Source organism: Loxodonta africana, chromosome 18 (assembly GCF_030014295.1).
Source record: "Loxodonta africana isolate mLoxAfr1 chromosome 18, mLoxAfr1.hap2, whole genome shotgun sequence".
In the NCBI taxonomy this organism is placed as follows: domain Eukaryota; kingdom Metazoa; phylum Chordata; class Mammalia; order Proboscidea; family Elephantidae; genus Loxodonta; species Loxodonta africana.
Genome location: NC_087359.1, coordinates 33,671,789 through 33,695,912, shown reverse-complemented (window position 1 = coordinate 33,695,912; position 24,124 = coordinate 33,671,789). Strand labels below are relative to the sequence as shown.

General features: G+C 40.9%; 1 protein-coding gene across 2 annotated transcripts in view; it reads right to left on the bottom strand.

Moving 5' to 3' along the window:
• EZH1 (enhancer of zeste 1 polycomb repressive complex 2 subunit) overlaps positions 1–17,627 on the bottom strand; it is a 28,939-nt gene extending 11,312 nt beyond the window's left edge. Inside the window, exons 1-10 of one of the 2 annotated variants that reach the window (XM_003414254.4) lie at positions 17,587–17,627; positions 8,233–8,323; positions 7,520–7,647; positions 7,254–7,382; positions 5,939–6,058; positions 4,518–4,638; positions 2,970–3,146; positions 1,866–1,968; positions 1,252–1,415; positions 815–906 (exon numbers count right to left, since the gene is read on the bottom strand). In XM_003414254.4, coding sequence (XP_003414302.1) covers positions 815–906; positions 1,252–1,415; positions 1,866–1,968; positions 2,970–3,146; positions 4,518–4,638; positions 5,939–6,058; positions 7,254–7,382; positions 7,520–7,636 — 1,023 coding nt within the window. In that variant the 5' untranslated portion in view covers positions 7,637–7,647; positions 8,233–8,323; positions 17,587–17,627. Of the gene's footprint in view, positions 1–814; positions 907–1,251; positions 1,416–1,865; positions 1,969–2,969; positions 3,147–4,517; positions 4,639–5,938; positions 6,059–7,253; positions 7,383–7,519; positions 7,648–8,232; positions 8,324–17,586 lie in introns of those variants that run through there. The other variant, XM_064271053.1, reaches the window with a different exon arrangement.
• Between the last annotated feature and the right edge of the window lie 6,497 nt (positions 17,628–24,124).

Here is a 24,124-nt window from a genome sequence, read left to right as displayed (position 1 = left end):
AATAAGATAATATACGTTAAAGGCCTAAAATAGTTGGCACATAGCAGTCAATACATGTTAGGGAAAAAGTAACTCAGATAAAGTCTACTTATTCTTCTGCACTTACCACATAGCCCGTTCTCCAGACCTACATCCAACAGCTCTACCTACCATCTTTCCTTCCATTATCTCTCCAGTGACGTTTCCAAACATACCTGGCTGTATCATCTAATTTTACTTGGTGGGAGAAATGTTATCAAGGTATTTTTATTCTTTACCTAAGTTCAACCTATTGTACGGAAAGCAAAACTGTGTCTTTGGCAAGTCTAACCGACTTAACCCCTTCCAGCTCTCAGTGAATCGCCTCCCCCCAGGTACCCAGAAGAATTTATGCTACCTCATAAGGTCTGTCCATCAGGAAGAGGGTCTATCTAATTGATTAGCTCACAATAAGACATCAGTGTTTCTCCTATGGTTAGGTGCATATAATGTAAGACAGCAAAGTAAAATGGGGTGCATAATACACACACACACACAATCTGCTCCGATTCTAAAAAATATTTCAGATTCTAAAAAATCTTAGTAGATGATATTGAGACCAGAAAGCCTTTAGAGCTCTTCGACTTTCATTCCGTAGGGCTAACTTAACAGTCCACTGCCCCAGTGTCTAGGGAGCTCCTTAAGAGCAGAAGCCATGTTTTATTTGTACCTTATGATCTCCAGAGTGCTATGTACTGACTCACTTGGCTTGTGTTCCCAGGGGCAGAAAGCCCAAGGACCATTTCCTGTACAATTTCAACAGAGTCAACAATGTTAGAACAGCTTAAGAACGTACCAGCAAAAGGAAGCAGTCTGCCCCACATGGTTCAGGTTCAATCTTGATTTCTTTGTTCTTGCGTTTGTATACATTAGGGGTGGCATGAAAAGCTGGAAAACACAAACTATCCTGTCTCCAGTGGTCCATCCACTTGATGGGATGAGGAGGAACAAAACTGGATTAGAGAGCTATTGCGGGCGTTAGGGTTTGATACAAAAAGCTACAGTTAGGGCACACAAAATTTAGTCAGTTCTGATATCAATACAATCCTTCCAAAGCTAGGAGGTAGTGAGGGACAATTATAACTGGACAAGTAAAAACAGAGCTGGCCTTCTGTAAAACCATCATCTGACCAGAAGCTGAGAAGCCTATATGATAAATGAGAACCCAGGGAAGGAAATGGTGGCTGGGGTTGGAAAAGAGGAGAGCATTTCAAACAGAGGAGCCCCACTCACGGTGAAGGAAGCAGTCGTATTTAAAACAGCGCCGGCAGAAAAGTGTGTGGAAGGAGTGCAGAGATTGTTCCCGCTGCACAGACTTGGCATTGGGGCCATCGATGTTGGGTGTGCACTGAGGGGGAAGTGCGTTGGGGTCTGACATCTCTGTTAGCTCTCGATACCTATTTAAGAAAAGAGAGACGAGTTCCTTCCAAGGGAAGGTCTCCACTGAGAAAATACAGACTGAGTACTGACAGTCACCCAGGTATGGTCTGCCAAGGTAGGATGGGTGTTTTTTATGGGCCTTATGTATAACTAAAGGGGTACGGCACTGTAATTATGCTGGGCATTTGACTGAAAAGAAGGGGAAACATTTGATAAGTAGGATGCTAGAATAACTCCCCAGAGAAGTGGCAGACTAAAAGTTCTCCGCCTAAACTTACAGCAAACAATAACCTTTACATGGGAAGGGCTGTTCAGAGGTAAGCAAGGGAGTACAAAACAACCAAAAGAACAAGCAAATCATAATGCATTTACCGTAAACAAGGTTTCTTATTAACCAAAACATAAGCTTGAATGAAATTTCCCTTCAAGCACTCTGCATATGGCCTGAGTGGGACAGCTTTGCCTACCTCTCCTTCATGTCATCTGGGACGCCATTCTCAGGGAACATTGAGGCAATTGCACTGAAGATCATGTCATTCGGGAACTGTTTCTTGGAACTCTTTTTGCTGCCTGAATTGAAGATGACAGAAAGTTCCTGAGTGCTGTTATCAGAGCATGGACACCAGGCTGTTTTCCCTCTTTCCCTTGTGTCACAGCATTTTGATTAGGGCTGCGAAAGTTAACCCAGCCACTGACTGCTTGGGAATACACAAAGCTCAAACCTAGCTGCACCTGTCTCATATAGGACACCAGAAGATAAGAAAGACAAGTTGCCTACACATTAGCAATAAAAACCACAGTCCAGATTAGACTCTGGAGATGAAAACACAAGAGACCTGAATACAGAAGAATTCTATCATAATGTTGATACTGGAGAACAAGATTGATCTCATAACTGTGTTATAATAAGAGAGAGAACTATCTTCCAAGAAAAGATGATTTAACAGTATAATTAAAGCCTGAGAGAAAGATGTGGCAGTCTGCTCCCGTAAAGATTACAGCTTTAGAAACCCTATGGGCAGTTTTACTCTGTCCTATAGGATCGCTATGCGTAGGAACTGACACAATGGCAATGAGTTTGGGCTTTTTGGTTATAATTAAAACCACAACATTAATGACACAGAAAAATGCTCATGATAAAAAGATTAAATAAAATAGGACATAAAATTGCATATATGGCATGATCTCAATTTCACATAACATAAAAAAATGTTGACTTATATATGTACATGTTTTAAGTCTAGAAGGAGATATACCAAAATATTAATGCTGGTTATTCCCAGTTAGAAAGATTAAAAAGTGACTTTATTTTCTTCTTTATAATTGTTCATGTTTTCTAAACACATTACTTTCATAATCAGAAATGAACAACAATGATCATTCTATAAGTTCTTTTACTTTCTTCTTCAGTTAGATTATAGGTGTCTGAAGCTATCAATGATCACGTTTTCCTTTTAACTGGGCCGACGAGAAGCATCACCAGCCTTTAGTAAGCAATAAACCCTTCTTGTTTTTATTTCTTCCCTAACTCTGTCGCTTTCAAAGTGGAATAAGGAAGCAGTGCTCTTTACCTTCAATAGCATGTCGTTTTCTCTTTCTCGTTACTGGCAGGTCTTCTTTGCTGTCATCCTGCTTTCCATCTGAGGTGTCATTGTGCCCTTCCTCTTCCTCATCTGAGTATTGATTCAGTGCATCTACCAACTCCAGGAAAACGGCATCACTAATCAGGACCGATCCGGGGATCATCTCTGAAACATACGAGTGAGATGGGTGAGCAGTGGTCCTCCTGGGAAGGTTTTCTTGTATTCATCCTCAAGGTCTAGATAGGTAACATACTTAAATTTTTATATGGAAAATCAGAAAGTTACAATCATTGGATTGGCTCTTACAACTGTAACAGTTCAGTTGGCTAAAGTGGGTCTAATGAAATCCTAATAGAGCTACAGGCTCTATTCTTCCTCAGCTACAGACAAACCCTGTATTTATGGTCTGAAATCTCACAAAAGTGGGCAAATAATCATGAGCGGGACAGAGAAAGAATGATAAAATACATATTCGCTTGGATTTACTGCTGATGGGTCAGTAGTGACTTCTCTGAATAAAAGACAGCATTTCTTCCAAAAATCACACTATATAGGGCTATAAACAAACAAACAAAAACCCCAAAATCCATTGCTGTCAAGTCGATTCCAACTCATAGTGACCCTTCAGGACAGAGTAGTACTGCCCCATATGGTTTCCAAGAAGCAGCTGGTGGATTCAAACTGCCAACCTTTTGTTTAGCGGCCGAGGTCTTAACCACTGCGCCACGGGGACTCCGTACAGAGTTATTAAAAAAAATGTTCCCATTGAGTCGATTCTGACCCATAGTGACCCTATAGGACAGAGTACAACTGTCCTGTAGGGTTTCCAAGAAGCAGCTGGTGGACTCGAACTGCTGACCTTTTGGTTAACAGCCAAGCTTTTAATCACTGCATCACCAGGGCTTGATGTAGATTTATAATAAAAAAAAAAAATTTTTTTTTTTTTTTTGGTTTATACTTACTACAATTTAGAAGAAAACCTTTGAACACCAGGGGGAGCTGTAGATCAATAATGCATTTTAACAGCATCACAAGAGCACCCACAAATGTCAGAAGAACAGGAGGTGTTATTGGTTTGCAAATCCCAAGAGTCTCTCCCCATCTTCCCACTTCTTGCACACTGACAGCCTTTTCTAGAACTAAAACAAATCCAAGTGACTTGCTTCTAAGGAAATTCAGATATTGGAATCAACTTCTGGGAGAGCCAGAGGATACCAGGATCAAAGAAGTATAAAAAAGGGGAATAAGAACAAAATGGCCTTGGATGCCTTATTGAAAATTCCTAAGATCAAACTTTGAGCATTGAACTTTCTCTTTAGCCACTGATTACTATACCATCCTTTTATGTCTCAACACCTTTTAAAATTTAACTGGAATATCTTAATATAAAAATTTGACTCTCAGCTACATGATGACATTGAAATCCTCTAGTGTGTATCCACCCCAAGGGGCAGCAGATAAAAGCAAGATGATAATGTACCAAAGATAAGACACTACTCTAACAAAGTCTTCTCCCAAAGGACCCAGTACCAGTACCTTCTTCACCATGGACTTTCCCATCATAATTATTGATCAGCTCCTCAATGAAAGTCTCATCTTCTTCTTTCACCTCATCTCCCATGTAGGGAATATTGCACAAAACTGTCTCATCTTCTACCTGAAATCAAACCAGGTGCAACTCATTCCATGAAGCCACTAAGCATTTCCTCTTCCCTGTTTAATGGATTCTTTGCTGTGCCTTTTTTGTTTCTTGAGTCTCCCGAAAATGCCATTGGTCACAGTTTTCTCACTGTAAAGACTGGCCATTTTGTCTTGCCAACAAAATCTCAAAAGGAAGGGGAAATACTCCTCTTAGGAAGAGAAAAAGTCAGTTTAATTATTTGGTGATACCGGCAACCAAAAGCTTAGCTTGATTCTAACAGTAGCATTTCCATCAACACCTAGAGTCTGGGAGCACATTTATTTTCCACAGTGCTTCTACTACCTCATTTTATTTCTACTAAACATCACTGTGAATAAGGTATGAACATCACCTAAACAACAGTCTAAAAGGTCTTCAATTCAATTCACTTCATACTTAGAGAGATACGTAAATGAAGAGTATGATTTATAATATAGCTGGAATATTTAGAACAGAAACTAGGCAGCTATAAAATTTTTGGATTCTCTATAAACAGACTAAGACTAACCTGCCCTTATGACAACAACTCAAGCCAATCACATTCAATGAGAACCTAAAGTCAGCTGCAGTACGGGCTACAGATATTTTCTAGCAATAAATAATACTAAAGGATTTTTTCCCTCTCTGATTTATCAGAATATACAATCATTCTCAAATCCCCAAGCATCAAGTAGAATTACTACTCTGAAATTTTATTCTAAGAAATGATGCCTTTCTGTAAACCTATACCCTATTCCAGTCAGCAGTATTGGTATCTGTCACAGGCAGATGATAAGCAGTGGTAGTATTTAGAGAGCACGGATTATCAGAACCACAGTCTTAGTAGGAGTCAGCATAAAGGTCCAGATAAAAGGACTGTGGATCTATGTGTACCTCTGTTATCTCAGTTGCTTTCACAGCATCTTGCCTTTAGGGGATTTAGAAAGGATTGCTTCATCAGCAAGGACATGCCAACCTGCTCGAGTCTCAAGTATATGATTTAGCCTGTATTTAACTGCACGTAATGTTACAAAATTGGCCAGGGTGGCAAGAGAAAATTGGAATTTTGCCCAGTCTTAGTTATTCAAAAAAGAGCTAGAGTCAACTCAGAAGTACTCTTCGGAGAGCACCAAATCTAACAAGTTAGGACAACTTGCAATATATATACATATTTAAGAGTAAATAAATTACTACAACGTTCTGCCCTACATGTCTACACTTTAAGTACTCTGACATATGTTTTGATATAAGATAATCATACGGTTTAAACAACCATCACAGTGCTTTCTATACATACCATAAAATTCTGCTGGAGAGGAGACCAGGAATACATGATGGGAACCAATGCAACTGTGTTCAGAGACCTCATTAACATATGTTGGCTTGCAAATCCTGGGAAAATGCTCTCTATGGTACACTGAAATATAAGCAATGACATGGAAAGGAAAAGACAAGCACACAACCCAAGGGAGAATTGCAGTTTCTTTCTAAATGATCTCAGTAGCCTTCTAATTCCTACAAATTAATAAGCTTGGGGTTTTATATTAGCTCCAAAAGGGAATCATGAGACTGTAAACCTGTGAGTAGCAGGAACTGTCTCTTATTCACCTTTGTATCCTCTACAGAGAAGCCCTGGTGGCACAGTGGTTAAGCACTGGGCTGTTAACCAAAAGGTCAGTGGTTCAAACCCACCAGCTGCTCCACAGGAGAAGATATGGCAGTCTGCTTCCATAAAGATTACAGCCTTGGAAACCCTATGGGGCAGTTCTACTCTGTCCTATAGGGTCTCTTTGAGTTAGAATCAACTTGACAGCAATGAGTTTGGTTTTTGATTTAGTACCCTCTATAGAGCCGTTTTTATAGAGCCCAGCATTGGGCATTGGGTTTTATAGAGCCCAGCACAGGGTCTGCCACTGTGACTGAACTGATGTTAATTCAATCTAAAATTGTTGGTCTCCTTGGGGCGTACACAACAGCAAAGGGCCTATGAAAGTCCTAGGAGGTGAGGATGAGATGAGGAAGCTTTCCCGAGGATATAAACTTCAACAGAGTGAGCATCAACTCAGCCACATAGGCGATGGGCATAGTATAGAGGGGAGCAAAGTAGTATAGAAATTATAGTTGTATTGTGCTTTGGGAAAGACAATTGTATTCAATACACTATCTGCTTTTTATATTTTAAAAATATTATCTTTAAGAAATTAGAACGTTCTTTTAACATTTACCATAAGGGCTATCCCTTTGATCCATATATTCCCACCCAGTATCTGAGGCACTCCCTTTCTAATATCAAAGTACCTGGGAAGCCAAACAAGGCACAAAAGAGGTGGCTTTGGAGCTTGGACACAGATTCCAGGAAAGTAGGTGGTAAATGTCTAGTGTTTCTATGACAAACTCATGATTATATTAACTAAGGAGGATAATAGGTGAAAACGTTATTTTTTAAACTATATAAAAAAAAAAAACAACTATAGATCCCAATTATTCAAAATTGGTTATAAAGGCTATATCCATTATTCATACCTATTTATGTTCTAATGAGTCACAAAAACAGAAAAAAAAAACTTTAGAGCAATGAAGACAGCAAGACTGAGCTGAGACCTCAGAAGTACCTTTTTGAGGAAAGGATGCCCACTCACAGGCTTCATCAACTGAACAGGTTGGACACGAAGCTTCTTCCATTCTTCGTTGAGGATCTGGGTTTTCTCTTGAACTTTTGCAAAATTTGCTACATACAGAGCCTGGTAAAGCCAAGAAAAGACTGTTAAGATTTCAAAACAAGAGTTAAAAAGAAAAAAAAAAAAGAATCCAACCATTGCACACTGGATCAATATATATTACAACGTGTACAATCTTTCACTCAGGAATTATTTTTTACCTTTGCTCCCATATTGGCCTGAAGCCGTTTAAGTTGTCGAAGTCGCATATATTCAGACTTGACTTTTCTTTTCCAATAAGTGATACACTTGGAAGTTGGGGCATTTGGTATATCCATTTTGCTGTTAACTGAAGAGAGACAGAGATGAGAAACAGCATTTTACTGCCTGGAAATGAAGCACTCCTTAAACTCAAATAAACGTGATCGACTAAGCTTTCATTCCTATTAAATTTATTGAGAGAAATATACACTCAAAGAACTTAAATCTATGAGCTCAATAAACATTTTAATTAAACAAAAGATTTCACATCAGCAATTCCTGGTCTGATTACCAGGAAGCTTAGCCTCTGCCCTCCTGTGGTACTTCATTTTTAACCCAGCACTCATGAAGTTCTCTCACAGATATTAGGAACTTGGATTATTTGGAAGTTTGGGATCCTACACATTACCGTGAGTGAGAGAAATATTCAGCAACAATAAAGTTAATATCAAAGCACTTCATACAAAGACCCACCGAAACTACAAAGCTGTACCTGCCACATGGCCGAATCTACTAATGCCTAGCCATCAGTGCAGATGACAACAGCATACCCTCACCTCCAAGTCAGCAACAAGACGTACAGAAATGCAGTACCACAAATCACCTTTTCTTTGGTGTTTGAATTAAGGTTCAAAGGTTTAAAGAAATACTTATTTTAATAAACTCTACCTACCTCACAGAATGCAAGGGGAATGTCAGGTTTTATGATGCGTCTTCTTGTCTTCAGAGGAATGGCAAGACGCAAAGGCGAAGCAAATTTTCAGCTTTTCAAAAGAGAACAGAGCGGTTTTATTAAGTCAGTGGAGCATATTCAGACCCTGCTACTCCAGTAGGATGCGTCCCCAGAACCAGAAGGCTTCAGAGGTCTCTGGTAACACTATTCTTGCATCTAAGTCAGGTCCCAATAATCCTTGATGCATTAAGGAACAGTCCTTTATTAAATTCTATCATTCTAGTCATTTGTACAAATATATTCTCACAATTACCAAGTGGGCAGTGCTTTTCTGATCCAATTTCTAGACTCAGTCCCCAGGTCTATCAATTATTTTAGAGAAAGAGCAAATCTTTTTTTTTTTAAAGTCTTTTTTATTTAAGCCATACCAGTGGGGGAATTCACATGTCCTGATTACCAAAGAGTTTGGTACTTTTTTTTTCTTGCTTTTTATTATGTTTTAGATGAAGGTTTACAGAGCAAATTAGTTTCTCATTAAACAATTAATACATATATTGTTTTGTGACATTGGTTGCCAACCCCATGACTTGTCAACACTTGATCTTTGGTTCCCCATTTCCATTCATCCAGCTTTCCTGTCCTCTCCTGTCTTCTCGTCCTTGTCCCCAGGCTGGTGTGCCCACTTAGTCTCATATACATGGTATACCATTGTTTGTTTTATGGGCCTGTCTAATCTTTGGCTGAAGGGTGAACTTCAGGCATGACTTCAGCACTGAGTTAAAAGGGTATCTGGTGGCCATATTTTCAGGGTTGCATTTCACCATTTTCTTTTTTTTACTTTTTTTTAAAAAATAATTTTTATTGTGCCTTAAGTGAAAGTTTACAAATCAAGTCAGTCTCTCACATATAAACTTATATACACCTTACTACATACTCCCACTTACTCTTCCAGTTTGGTACTTTTTAAAAAAAAACTATTTTTTTTTTTATTGTGCTTTAAATGAAAGTTTACAATTCAAGTCAGTTTCTCATACAAAAACTTACATACATGTTGTTATGTGACCCTAGTTGCTCTCCATACAATGTGACAGCATACTCCTCTCAGCCCTGTATTTCCCATGTCCATTCAACCAGCTCCTGTCCCCCTCTGCCTTCTCCATTCACCTCCAGACGGGAGCTGCCCACATAGTCTCATGTGTCTGTGTCTACTTGAGCTAAGAAGCACACTCCTTACCAGTATCACTTTATAGAAAGGGCAAATCTTAAACACATGTCATAAATTTAATACAATCTAAAAGATATAGTAATTACTTAGGTTTCTTAGGGAACTAGTTCTATTCATTTCACCTAACATTTTAAATTTCTTGAAAATATTACGAGGAGCTTTGAAGAGCCAAAGTTTGAAAAATAAATTGAAGTTTTAGGTGTTGAAAAACGTCCTACAAAGTACTTTTTTTTTTTGGAGTTTAATACCATATTTCTTCTAAAGAAACATTTCTTAAGTTACCGTTCCCCCCCGCCAAAAAAAACGACAGCACAGACAAGAGGACAGCAAAATTTAGCCCCCCATCACACACATGCCACAACCTGACCATGATTAGAATACCCCATGCACCAGGACTTGAAAAAGGACTGTATGCAAATGTTTCATTTGAAGAGTTGAATGGATCCATGTAACACTGCGTTTAATTCAGAGGATAAATGAAGGAAGGAACAGCAAAGAAGCAGACAGACTGTGTTTACTATTAACCCAATCAAGTGATTCCAGCCCTTAACAACAGAATTCCCTGTGAGTTAAATATCTCTCTGGGGAAAGGGATGAAGCAACAACAAAATCTAAGAATTTGAATCCCAAAGTGCTAAAGCGGATTTAAAAAAATTAAGCAAATTCAAATTTCTTTCCTCAAAATTGCACAATCTGTCTTCTTCCGATAGCTTTCAATTACTTCTCAAAGAGGGCCAAAAGCGAAACTCTTTTTTCAATGACAAAACTACTTAGAATATCTATCACGTTCACACGTAACACTGTGTGATTGCTCATATAATTTCAGCCCTGAACAAGCTGAATAATAATTTGCTTCAGAAAATGCAAAATGGTTTGAATCAAAGACAAAATTGCCTCCCTCTGAAACTATAGGCCACCCTTACTGAGACTCAACTGTTACAGAATCAGCAGCTTACAATTCAAAGAAACATCCTATTTCCTTTAACAATGGTTATGAACTATAATTCCTCTCCCATTCCTTTTGGAACTCATTTCCCCTTTTTGAAATAAATAGTAAGCTTAGGGCAAGTTGCACCATCCATTTTAAACTGGTGATCAAGTAATGGAAAAGAACATATTCAGTCCACAAACAGCTGGTATGCATGTGTATGTGTGTGTGTGTGTGTGTGTGTGTAGATTCCTTAGAGGAGATGGCTACAGAAAAATATCAATATTTTAATTAAAGTAAGAGTTATGATTGAAATGTGGTGTCCTACAGTCTATCAAAGGAGAAGATGACACTAAACATACCACAATTATCCAACAATGAATGGCATCATTTCTAACTTTAATCAAGTGTTTTTTTATTTGGCCAGAAGGGTATACACATATGCATGGAAATGCCACTGAGCTTGAACCAATAAGAACGTAAAATAAGCCACGCTTCCTCCTTTTACAATTAAAGTGATACTTGAATCTCATGTGTCCATAACTGTTATTCACTAGGGTCTTCAGTGTCTCTAAAAGTTTATTTGCAATTTATGGAACAATAAACTTATTTGCGCTACAAAAAAAAAAAAGTTTATTTGGCAGTTGGTCAGTTCCCCCACTGAGTGTATAAGGAAGATGAGACATACTGTTTGGAACAGATAGGTATGATTAAACACCTGAAACACAGCCATAGGATGGGTTTTCACAGCAGTTGAATCCTAACAAACAACTATCGCTTCAAAGTTCAAAGGAAGGGGGGGAAAAAAAAAACTGCATTCACTAGAAAGGGTTTAGAGAAGTGGGTTCATTCATCCTGGGCACAGGGAGTGGCACACATAAAGTACTTTATATTTCTACTAGATCTATTCTTTGGTTATTTGCATATACAAAAAAGTATTTATATTGCAGCTAAGTACTAAGCTAGTACTTAAGAACCTTTCATTACATTCACTTATAAATTGCAAATAAACTCCAAAACATAGGCTGTTTTGGTCAAGAAGTTTAAAAATGAGTCTTTATATAAATAACTATTACAACCCAATATCAAGAAGACAAACAACCCAACAAATAGGGGGAGAAAAATTTGAACAGACACTTCGCCAAAAAAAGATATAACTCGGCAAATAAGCATACAAAAAGATGCTCGAACGTCATTAGTCATTAAACACTCTCTCAAAAAAAAAAAAAAAAAAGTTGCTGTCTAGTCATTCTGACTCATGGTGACCCCTCTGCTTCAGGGTAGAACTGTGCCCTCCATAGGCTTTTCATGGCTGTGTCCTTTCAGAGGCAGACAGTCAGGCCTTGCTTCCGGAGCTACCTCTGGGTGGATCTGAACCACCAATCTGTTGGTTAGTAGCCAAGGCTTAGCATGACTCCTATTGGTCATGAGGGAAGTGTAAATCAAAACCACAGTGAGATACTATTACACACCCACTGCTGCTGTTGTGTGCCATGGAGTAGATTCCTACTCACAGCAACCCAATGACAGAGCTGCCCCATAGGCTTTCCTAGGCTGCAAATCTTTATGCAGATCACCAGGTCTTTTCTCCCAGGGAGCGGCTGGTGGCTTTGAACCACCAACCTTTTAGTTAGCAGCTGAGTGCTTAGCCACTGTACCACCAGGGTTCCTACATACCCACTAGAATGGATAAAATCAAAAAGACTGACTGGTAATACCAAATGTTGGTGAGACACAGAACACTGGAATCTTCATGCATTGCTAGTGAGAATATAAAATGGTACAGCCACTTTGGAAAACGGTTTGCCTGTTCTTATAAATACATACTTGCCATATGACCTGGCATATAATTCCTAATTATTTATCCAAGAGAAATTAAAAAAAGATGTCCCCATAAAGATTTGTACACAGATGTTCATAGCAGCTTTATTTATAATAGTAAAAAACTAGAAACAGTCCAAAGATCCATGTATTGGTAAATGGATACACAATGTAGCATACACACACAATGAAATACTACTCAGCAATAAGATATATGCAACATGTATCTCAAAAGCATTATGTTAAGTGAAGAAAACCAGAGACAAAAAGCTATGTGATTCCCCTTATATGACACTCTACTACAATGATTCTAGAAAAGGCAAAACTATAATGACAGAAGCAGATTAGTGGTTGCCAGGGGCTGGGGTATAGGAAGTGACTGAATGGAAAGGAGAGCGAAAAAACTTCACTGGGATGCTGAAAATGTTCTATACCTTGGTTGTGGTGATAGTTAGATGACCATATACTTCTATCAAAATTCACTGAACTATATACATAAACTGGGTGAATTTATTATAGATTTTTTCCTCAAAAAAGCTGACTAAAGAAAAATAAGTTTTTGCTGATAAGAGATCAATCCAGTATTTTCTAGACACTTAACTATTAAAATTCTTTTTTTTTAATTGTGCTTTAGATGAAGGTTTACCTGAACAAATTAGTTTCTCATTAAACAATACACCTATTATTTTGTGACACTGGTTGCCAACCCTGCAACGTGTCAACACTCTCCCCTTCTTGACCTGGGTCCCCCATTTCCATTTGTCCAGCTATCTTGTCCCCTCCTGCCTTCTCATCCTTGCCCGTGGGCTGGTGTGCCCCTTTAGTCTCATATACGTGGTTGAGCTATGTTTTTTTACTGTTTGTTTTAAGGGCCTGTCTAATCTTTGGCTTAACTATTAAAATTCTGTAGGCAATTCCACCCTTTAAAAAAAAAAAACAACTCCTGTGTGACTTCAGAATGAATAATAATAAAAGATTGAACAGTATTGGTTCATTAATTGTAACAAATGTACCATACCAATGTAAGGTGTTAATAACCGGGGAAGCTGGGTTTGGTGTTTATGGAACTCTCTATACTATCTTTACAATTTTTTTTTTTTTTTTTGTAAATCTAAAATTGTTCTAAAAAATGAAGTTTATTTAAAAAATGATTAGTCATTGAAAATGAGAACTATCTTCTTTACATGCCAAATCTCTACAGGAAAAGAACGTTACAAAAACTTCAAAATCTTTCCCCTGAAAACTGGATCTCGAGTTTCTTCAAAGGCTAAAACTAGAATGTACTCTGTTGGAAATGGGAAAACATTATTGAAATTGTTTGGCAATACAACATTTAAGCAGCACTTTTTTTTTATATATTGGTTTATTCTTAAACTTAGGCAGATTGAGATCAGAATTTTAAAATTCCTAACTATGAGGTTTTTTCATCCACAGAAAGGTGTCCCTTTGTAGAAACAGCTTCTTTGCCTTAGGGGCAAGTTCAATTATCATTACTACTTTCTCTTTTATAACAAATAGTTTTATTAACCAGCAGGCTAAATAAGGCTCAGAAGCAGTTGGCACTGTAGGTTTTTAAATTTTCCATCTCATTCCTTCCTTTTAAAATCAGAGCAGAGTCTGAGACTTGAACAGTAGAGGTGAAACTACCCCTGCAAAGACCTCTGTTGTTGTGTGCCATCCAGTCAATTCTGATTCATAGTGACCTACACTATAAGTAGAAATGCCCCATATGGTTTTCTAAGCTGTAATCTTTACAGCAGCAGATCACTTGATATCTCAGCTACTATAACAGAAATACCACAAGTAGATGGCTTTAACCAAGAAACTTATTCTCTCACAGTCTAGGAGGCTAGAAGTCTGAATTCAGAGTGCCAGCTCCAGGGGAAGAAGGCTTTTTCTCTCTCTGTCGGCTCTGGGGAAAGGTCCTTGTCTTCAATCTTCCCCCAGTCGAGGAGCTTGTCACTGCAGGGGCCCCAGGTCCAAAGGACGCACTATTCTCCTGGCTCTTGTTTCTTGGTGGTATGAGGTCCCCATGTTTCTCTGCTCACTTATCTCTTTTATATCTCAAGAAAGGTTGACTTAAAACACAAGCTAAAATCTTATAGATTGAGTCCTGCTTCATTAACATAACTGCCACTAATCCCAACTCAATATCATAGAGCTGTAGGATTTACAACACATAGGAAAATCACATCAGATGACAAAATGGTGGACAATCACACAATGCCAGGAATCATGGCCTAGCCAAGCGGACACAGATTTGGGGGGGGGGGTACACAATTCAATCTATAACACCTAGTGGGTAAGTTTGGATTTGAACTACTGACCGTTTGTTTCGTTTAGCAGCTGAGTGCTTAACCTTTGCACCACCACGGCTCCTTACAAAGAGCTCTAGTAACACACAATTGAGTCATTTTGGGGATCACTAATTTCATCAATGTTCCCATTAAAACCAACTCTGTGTCTAGGTGCACAGCCTGATAGATTCCTTAACTGGTTATCAAGCACATCTTTAACTTGTACTCTTCCATTTCTCCAAGGTATTTATGTTTGTTCTCATTACCTTACTAACAGAAGCCTGTGACCCTGCATTCTCATTGAAAATAATATTACAGCATTAGTATTTTCTATTGTTGTTTCATTAAGGGAATCAGGTCAACTGCATCAGAGACAATGGTGATAAAAATCAAAGCAGGATTAATTCTTATGAGACCAAAAGGAAAACGCTGCCATGTAGGATGGACAATGCTGATTCAGAAGAGTTAGTTAACAAAGCAATCTCCTTGACTGGTTCTGTACTGCACCAGCACAAAGCTTAATATTTAGTGACTGCTCATTATCATCCAATAAAAACAAGACTTTTTAATGTGTTCATTTTGAATCAAAGTATTAGGGCATGTGTATCGAGAACAGAACACATCAAACATCAAAAAAAAAAAATTGCCATCAAGTCAATTCCAACTGATAGCCACCCTATAGGACACAGTAAAACTGTCCCACAGGATTTACAAGGAGCACCTGGTGGAGTTGAACTGCCGACCTTTTGGTCTTAACTAGTATGCCACCAAAACTCTAACTACCCATTAAGTAACTCCTGACATTAAGATTTGGGGCACTGAAGTCCCAACTGCTGATCAAGTTATAAAGAGATAGTTAGGAACCCAATACCAAGTTTGAACAAAGAAGAAAGAAAAGCATTGGAAGCTTTCTGGAATAGAGGTTTTTGTTTTTTTCTTCTCTTAGGGTCGCTATGAGTCGGAATCGACTCCATGGCACTGGGTTTGGTTTTTGTTTGTTTGTTTGTTTATCTTTAGTTAACTTTCCCATGTAGAAATATAATGTGTTTTTAATGTTGCTGCCTCAAACCTTTTTTTGGGAAGTTGCTAGTGAACTAAGTAGAAAGAAACTTTTAAACTTAGTCTAAGACTGAGGGAGGGGGAAGAGGGGGCGGAACAACTAAATGAATTGTTACATGTTTCATATTATGCACAAATCACTGGAACCAACTGTTGCCCACAGGACTAAGAAGCCCAGGTTTCAGATCCCAAGAATTAAATAGACAGAATTAACATTTTCGATATATTTTTTTAAGCATGCCAATTCAAAGACAAGTATAAGAGAAATAAGTTTGACTACATTTTCTTAACCTTCCCTTTCTCAAAAGTCTTCTAGAGGATAAAATTTCATTTTTAATTCCAGACTCCTTTATTCTAGCACTGTTTTAATGGACACTAAAGTAGTCATTACATCAAAGAGGTCATTTACACTTCAGGGAGTTTTGAAGCCATGCCTTAGCATCAAGTTTCACGACTGGCCTACAACAGCTCTGCCATATAGCGACAGGCAGGGTCCAAATCTCCTAGCACCCAGTCTCAGTCCCCTGGTGCCTCCGTACCCACCCCCCCCCCCGCCAAACTTTCTACTATTTATTCATTCAAAAATATGTACTGAGTACCTAGTATGTGCCTGGCACTGTCTTAGCTGCTTGGGGCATATCAGTGAATAAAACAAACACCCCTGCCCTCAGGGAGTTAATTCACACTGTGATACGCCCACTCTGCATAAACTCTAACAATAACAGCTTTATTACTTTTTATAGACGGTCTTTTCCTCTATTACAAATGTGTAAAAAAAAAAAGTGGATTTCACAGCACACATTCTTCTGTGTAACTAAGTAATCTCTTGTATCAATGTCACACCATCCCAGCCCTGGGGGATTCCAAAGCTTAAAATAGACAAGCTCTCTCAGAAACCCCTGGTCGAGTTAGCAACTTTTCAGGCTGGAAACTTCATTGAATACCGCCTCCCTTAGCTCAAAAGCACGGGGTGAGAAGATTTTTCTCTTCAAAGACATGGCAGCAAACGTGGAGGAAGACACTCACACTTTCAACGCCATCCTTGCTTACAACCGTTTGTCTACTTAGGCTCTTTACCCTTATCCTCAACCCCTCTAGCTGCTAAACAAAAATACCCAGGCTACTCCAGTTACAATCTTATATTTCACCTTTCAAAAGACCACCCACAGTATTCCACCAGCGACATTAACATCCTTGTACCACTTCCCCTCGCTGCCCCCGGGGCAATTCCTCAGTAGTAACTTTTTACCACAATAAAAATTTGTCCCACATTTCCTAACTGGCACGTCACAAATACACTTTGCCTTTGCTTCAAAGAGCTTTCACTTATCATTTGATCCTTAGAAAAACCCCGGGGGTGGGCAGGGATTGACGAATGTGATCATTCGAGGGGGAGGCAGCCTCTTCCTCCAGGCTGGGACAAGGGTGAAGCAAGTGGGGCGTTCTCAGGCACTCACCCTGCACTTGCACGACCCTGAGAGTGAGCGCCCCTTAATCCTGCGCCCTAGGCGCCTCACTCCTCATCCTACTCACGGTCCTGCTATTACTGCCACCCCTTCCTTTTACTGCCATGACCCCCCAAAGCCATCGCAAGCTGAACCCCTGTCACTGGCCCTCGTCGTGCACAGCCCCAGGTCCCCAGGAGACGACCCCGCGCTAAGGGCCCCGCAGGCGCCCCCGCCCACCCGCGCCGGCTCCGAGCTGGGACTCCCGCCCACCCGGCCCACCCGGCCCTCCAACGGGATTCCCCGTCCCGGGCCCGCCCCCGCCGCTCCTCCTCCCGGACACGCCACCCTCCCCGCCTCAGACGCCTCCTCGCCTGGGGCTCCCTCATCCCATCGCCCCTTTTCCCGCAGCCCTCGGAGCGGGGAGGGGGCGCCCCGGCACCCCGCCTAGGCAGGCAGTGTATCTCTCCGCTTCTTCCCAATTCCCCAATCCCTTCGCCTCTCCCCGCCTCAGGCCGGGGGCGACGAAGCGGGGAGGCCCGGCCCCACCGCCCGGTCCCGGCTTGTTTACTCACTCACCCTCCATCCTGAGCCGCAGGGACCCGCCGCCAGCGCGCCTGCGCGCCTCGGCCCCGCCCCCGCGCCGCGGCCCCGCCTCACGCCTCCTCCCGGCGCGTGCGCGTTGGGCCGGCGACCCGGCCGCCAGGGTTTCCTTCGCAAGTTTGCTCTTTGGCGCCAGTAGTCGGGACTCCGGAACCCAGGGTGGTGCGGCGCGAGCGCTACGATTTCCAAGGCGGCCCTGTCAGGCAGAGGAAGGGCTCTGTGGATCTCTTTCTGACTCTTGACCTTATCCAAGGGTTCCACCATCCCCACACTTTGGTGACAGCTTTGTCTCACTTCGACATTTGAAGCCAACCTGGAGCCTCTTCGTACTGACCGCTTCACACCTACCTATGAAGTTCTAAGTTACTCTATAAGCTCTAAACTACCCTGTTGCTTTGTTTACACCTGACTTACCTATTTCTGCAAATAGTTTTCCCAGTCACCTAAATTTAAAAATTTAGTATTATATCAAATTATCTCCTTACAAGATCCCTATTAGTTAAAAAGGAGAAAAAAATAGTAACTTTACAGGAGAGAAACCTAGCAGACACCACCTTAACTAAATGATCAAAGTTAACATTACCAATGTTGAGACTTATTCTTATCAGGTACCTTCCAGTATGAAGCACTGAGAAGGGTACAAAATCACTTCTGTAGTGTTCTTGCCAAAAATGCATAACCTGACTTTAATCATGAGGAAACACTCAAACTCAAATTGAGGAGTAATCTACAAAACAACTGACCAGCACTGTTCAAAAGTGACAAGGTCATGAAAGAAAGAAAGGACAAGAAACTGTCCCAGATTGAGGGAGACTAAGGAGACATGACAACAAAAGGTAATTTGTGACCCTGGATTGAACCCTGGCCCAGAAAAAGAACAGTAGTGGGAAAATTGTTGATATTAGAATAAGGTCTGTGAACTAGTTAATAGTATCTTATCAAGAGGTAACTTTGGTGAAGGGTAAGACAGTACACAATACTGGGGATACCAGAACAACTTGTACAAGGCAAGGTCATGGAAGCTCCATAGATACATCCAAACTCCCTGAGGGACCAAGTTACTGGGCTGAGGGCTGTGGGGACCCTGGTCTCAGGGAACATCCAGTTCAATTGGCATACATAGTTCATAAAGAGAATGTTCTACATTCTACTTTGGTGAGTAGCATCTGGGGTCTTAAAAGCCTGTGAGCAGCCATCTAAAATACTATACTGGTCTCATCCCTTCAGGAGCAAAGGAGAAGGAAGAAAACTAGAGACACAAGGGAAAGATTAGTCCAAAGGACTAATGGACCACAACTACCACAGCCTCCACCAGTCTGAGTCCAGTACAACTAGATAGTGCCTGTCTGCTCCGACAGGAATCACAATAGAGGGTCCCAGACAGAGCTGGAGAAAAATGTAGAACAAAATTCTAACTCGCAAAAAAAAGACCAGACTTACTGGCCTGACAGAGACTGGAGAAACCCAAGTGTATGGCCCCCAGACACCGTTTTAGCTCAGTAATGAAGTCATTCTTGAGGTTCACCCTTCATCCAAAAATTAGACAGGCACATAAAACAAAATGAGACTGAAGGGACACGCCAGACCAGGGGCAAGGACTAGAAGACAGGAGGGGACAGGAAAGTTGCTAATAGGGAACCCAAGGTAGAGAAGGGAGAGTGTTGACATGTCATGGGGTTGAAAACCAATGACATAAAACAATATGTGTGCTGTTTAATAAGATGCTAGTTCTGTAAACCTTCATCTAAAGTACAGTAAAAAAAAAAAAGTATCATCAATGTTAATTCCTGGTTTTGATAACTGTACTATGGTTATGTAAGATGCTAACGATTGAGGAATTTAGGTGAAGGATATAGAGACACTTTCTGTACTATATTTGCAACTCTTTTGTAAGTCTGAAATTATTTCAAAATATCAAGTTAAAAAATTAAAATACAAAATAATATCTTGCATTTGCTTCCAACTGTACAATTACAAAACCTTTCATGTCCATTTATTTTCAAATAATCTTCACCACAGCCCTATGAAGGAGATGAACGCATTTCAGTTTTACACATGAGATTATTCTGGCACAAGAGAGTTAAAAGACCTGCCTTACACAGAATCTTAAACTCGGGTCTTTGAATTCCAGATTCAGTGTTCCTTCACTTGTATCAGAAACTTTGATCTTGCTGTTTTTCCCTCACTCCCATCTGATTAACTACCAAATTATGGCAAATATTCCTTCATATTTGCAGTTTCCATCCCCACTGCTTTTTAAATCAATGGTTCTCAAACTTGGCTTACACTGAAATCACCTGTTGTTGCTGTTGTTAGGTGCCGGTTGAGCTGGTTCTGACTCGTAGTGACCCCATGTACAACAGAAGGAAACACTGCCCGGTCCTGCACCATCCTCACAATCATTGTTATGCTTGAGCCCATTGTTGCAGCCACTGTGTCAATCCATCTCATTGAGGGTCTTCCTCTTTTTCTCTGACCCTCTATCAAGCATGATGTCCTTCTCCAGGGACTGACCCTCTTGATAGCACATCCAAAGTATGTGAGACAGAGTCTCGCCATCCTTGCTTCTAAGGAACATTCTGGTTGTACTTCTTCCAAGACAGGTTTGTTCATTCTTTTGGCAGTCCATGGTATATTCAATATTCTTCCCCAACACCACAATCCAAAGATGTCAATTCTTCAGTCTTCTTATTCATTGTCCAGCTTTCGCATACATATGAGGCAATTGAAAAAAACATAGCTTGGGTCAGGCACAACTTAGTCTTCGCTTTTCAACACTTTAAAGAGGTCTTTTGCAGCAGATTTACCCAATGCAATGCGTCTTTTGATTTCTTGACTGCTGCTTCCGTGGGTGTTGATTGTGGACCCAAGTAAAATGAAATCCATGACAACTTCAATCTTTTCTCCATTTATCATGATGTTGCTTATTGGTCCAGTTGTGAGGATTTTTGTTTTCTTAATGTCGAGGTGTAATCCACAGTGAAGGCTGTGAGCTTTGATCTTCATTAGTAAGTGCTTCAAGTCCTCTTCATTTTCAGCAAGGAAGGTTGTGTCATCTGCATAATGCAGGTGTTACTTTATCTTCCTCCAATCCTGATGCCCCGTTCTTCTTCATAGAGTCCAGCTTCTCAGGTTGTTTGCTCAGCATACAGATTGAATAGGCATGGTGAAAAGATACAAGGCTGGTGCACAATTTTCCTGACTTTAAACATGCTCTATCCCCTTTGTCATGGATTGAATTGTGTCCACCCAAAAATATGTGTCAGCTTGGTTAGGCCATGATTCCCAGTATTGTGTGGTTGTCCTCCATTTTGTGATTGTAATTTTATGTTAAGAGGATTAGGGTGGGATTGTAACACCACACTTACTCAGGTCACCTGCCTGTTCCAGTGTAAAGGGAGTTTCCCTGGGGTGTGGCCTGCACCACCTTTTATCTCAAGAAATAAAAGGAAAGGGAAGCAAGCAGAGAGTTGGGACCTCATACCACCAAGAAAGTAGCACGAGGAGCAGAGCACATTCTTTGGACCTGGGGTCCCTGCGCCTGACAAGTTCCTTGACCAGGGGAAGATTGAGGACAAGGACCGTCTTCCAGAGCCGACAGAGAGAGAAAGCCTTCCCCTGGAGCTGGCACCCTGAATTTAGACTTTTAGCCTTTTTTACTGTGAGGAAATAAATTTCTCTTTGTTAAAGCCATCCACTTGTGGTATTTCTGTTACGGCAGCACTAGGTAACTAAGACACCCTTGTTCTGTTCAAATGACTGCGTCTTGATCTGTGTACAGGTCCCTGATGAGCACAATTAAGTGTTCTGGAATTCCTGTTCTTCACAATGTGATCCATAATTTGTTATGATCCACACAGTCAAATGCCTTTGCATAGTCAATAAAACACAGGTAAACATCTTAATAAATACCGATGCCCAATTCCCACACCCAGAGAGTCTGATTAATTGATCTGGGGGATAGCCTGGGCTTCAAGAGTTTTAAAAGCTTTCCAGGTGAGTTTAATGTGTAGCCAAGTTTTAGAACTATTGTATGTACTGCATAAATAATTGTTAAAAGAAAGGAAGAATGTGGGTTATTTAAGAAGAGATATTCAGGAGATCTGGATGTCAGGAGACAGGCTGATGAGAAATTTGGGAATCATCAGTATTTTGATGGTAACTGAAGCCATGGAAGCAGACAACATTGCCTTAAAAGAGTATGTCAGGCAATAAGAGGAGAGACACTAAGAAGTTTTGAGATAACAAGGAAAGTATGCTTATAGAAGTCCCCGAGTGGTACAGTTAAGCGCTCGGCTACTAGTCAAAAGGTTAGCAGTTTAAACCTACCCAGAGGTGACTCAGAAGACAGGCCTGGTGATCTGCTTCCAAAAGGTCACAGCCTTGAAAACCCCATGGAACAGTTCTACTCTGCACATAGAGGTCTACTCTATTCCAGTTTCCATGAGCCAGAGTCACCTGGACAACAATTGTTATGGAAATATTTGGAGGTAGAAAAGAAGGAAAGTGAGATTTGGATTTATTTAGGTCATTCTTACAGCCCAGCTCCAGCTCCACCACTTCATTAAGCCTCACAGCCCTCATGGATCTCCTGGGTGCTTCCACTTCAGTCCCACTTTACATCTGTATCCTTTCATATCTGGCACAGGACTGAACACAGGGCTCAGTAATTCTTATTCACTAAAGGTTTATGAAAACAACCTTCTGCATTACCAATAAGCTTAGGGTTCTTGGGGAAAATTTGTTTGCCTGTTGCTTCCTTCACATTGTGATGGGAGAACGTTTTTCTTGAGACCAGACTCTTTCTTAGTTGACTGAGTTCCATGTGGCACTAGCAGCCAATCTTTGTTTGGCTACCTCTTCCCTACAATTCTTTTTGTTTTTCAGCCCTTCAGGTCTTTGTCCTGTAAATTCGTAGAAAAGCTGTTGGCCAGATGTCAACAACTGGACCTTTGAAAAACAGTACCATCACCCCTGCCCCACTCCTTTGCACCCCACCCCTAGGCAGTTAATGGAAAAAGGGAATAACTGTGTCACTCCTGGCTTCCAGTTGCTCATCTTGCTCTTAAATTGGAGGCCTCTGGGGCCAAAAGAAACTGGACAAAGTGTGCTGAGTAGCCTAATAGGACTGGTTCTTTCTCTGAAAGTTCCCTGTTGCGGAAAAATAAAATTATGTGTTTAATTTCTGAAACCCAATGCTTGATTTGCCTTGGCAGCCATTCTCCAGGGCTTGGCTGAGAGTCCAGCAACACTAGTACAGTCACTGATTAATATCAGCTCAACTTGCTCCCTGAAAGAGGAGAGCATTATTTACTCGACCATTTTTCTTAAGTCTTTTTTAATTTGTGTGTATTTTACCAGTAATCTTATTGGCTTTAACATGATATATCTCTAGCCACTGGCCCCAGTGAAGACTTCTCTGCTGTGAGCACTCACAGCCCCATCACAAACAGGATTTTTTTTCAATCCAGTGATTCACACCGACAGGTCACATGTTCTGTTCCTTCTGGGATGGGCGGCTTCTAAGAGGACTTTTGTCTACTGCTGGTCTCCAGGCCACTGGGAGAAAGGCAAGGAGGTGATGTTTCCCAGCAGGGGCCTACCCAGGAAAAACAGCACCTATGGCAATTAGTTTTAAATTGCTGAATGATCTCTCACAGCTGGCTATGGAAACGGCAGTGACTAATAGAAACTGCACATGCCCTACCTGCTATACCTTAGTTATGCCTCTGCTTCCCAGAATTCAGAGTTTTCTGCACTATTCCTTCCACCTTTCCAACTTGAACCCCCATTGAATTGTGACCCTGTGGCCTATTCTGCCCCTCCCCTGGTAAAACCCGAAGGGATATCAAATAGCAATTCTCCAAGGGGACACAGAGGACTGAGGAAAGGTTGGGCCCCAGACAGTCCCTGACAGGGAAGTGTAAACACAGCTGTGGAGATGGGAGTAGAGGAACCCATCCTCCCTCCAACCCCGCCACCCCACTCAGTTCCCACCCAGAAGCAGGGAAAGGCCACCCTGTCATGAGAAAACAACAAAACAAAGAAAAGCACAACCTTAAAGCCTGCACAAAGGTCACTAAAAACTGGGGCTGCTGCCCAGGCCTTGGTGGGGCAGCTGAAGTGCCAGACCCCTCCCTGAACACTTAGCAGTGAAGGCAGCTCCAAAAATATTTGAGGTCTGGACATGGGTGAGCCTGGAAATATGGCTTGATTTTGAAGCCTCTCCACTCTTAGACACTTTGTCCTCTGATCTCAAAACACCCAACTTTCTACCCTAGGTATTTAGCTCCTGACCCCTAGTTGCTTTGGGATCATAATAACGCATTCAGCAAGTAAGAACAGGCCCACAATAAACTCTCATCCATTGCTATTATAAGTTTAAACTCTGAGCTTCCAAGCCACAATATCAGAAAAGGCCTCTTTAGCCTTTTTTAATTACAAAATAAGTAATTCCAGCTGGAAGGGACTTCCCATTTGGGGGGAATTACTTGTGTGGGATCCACGCCTTGAT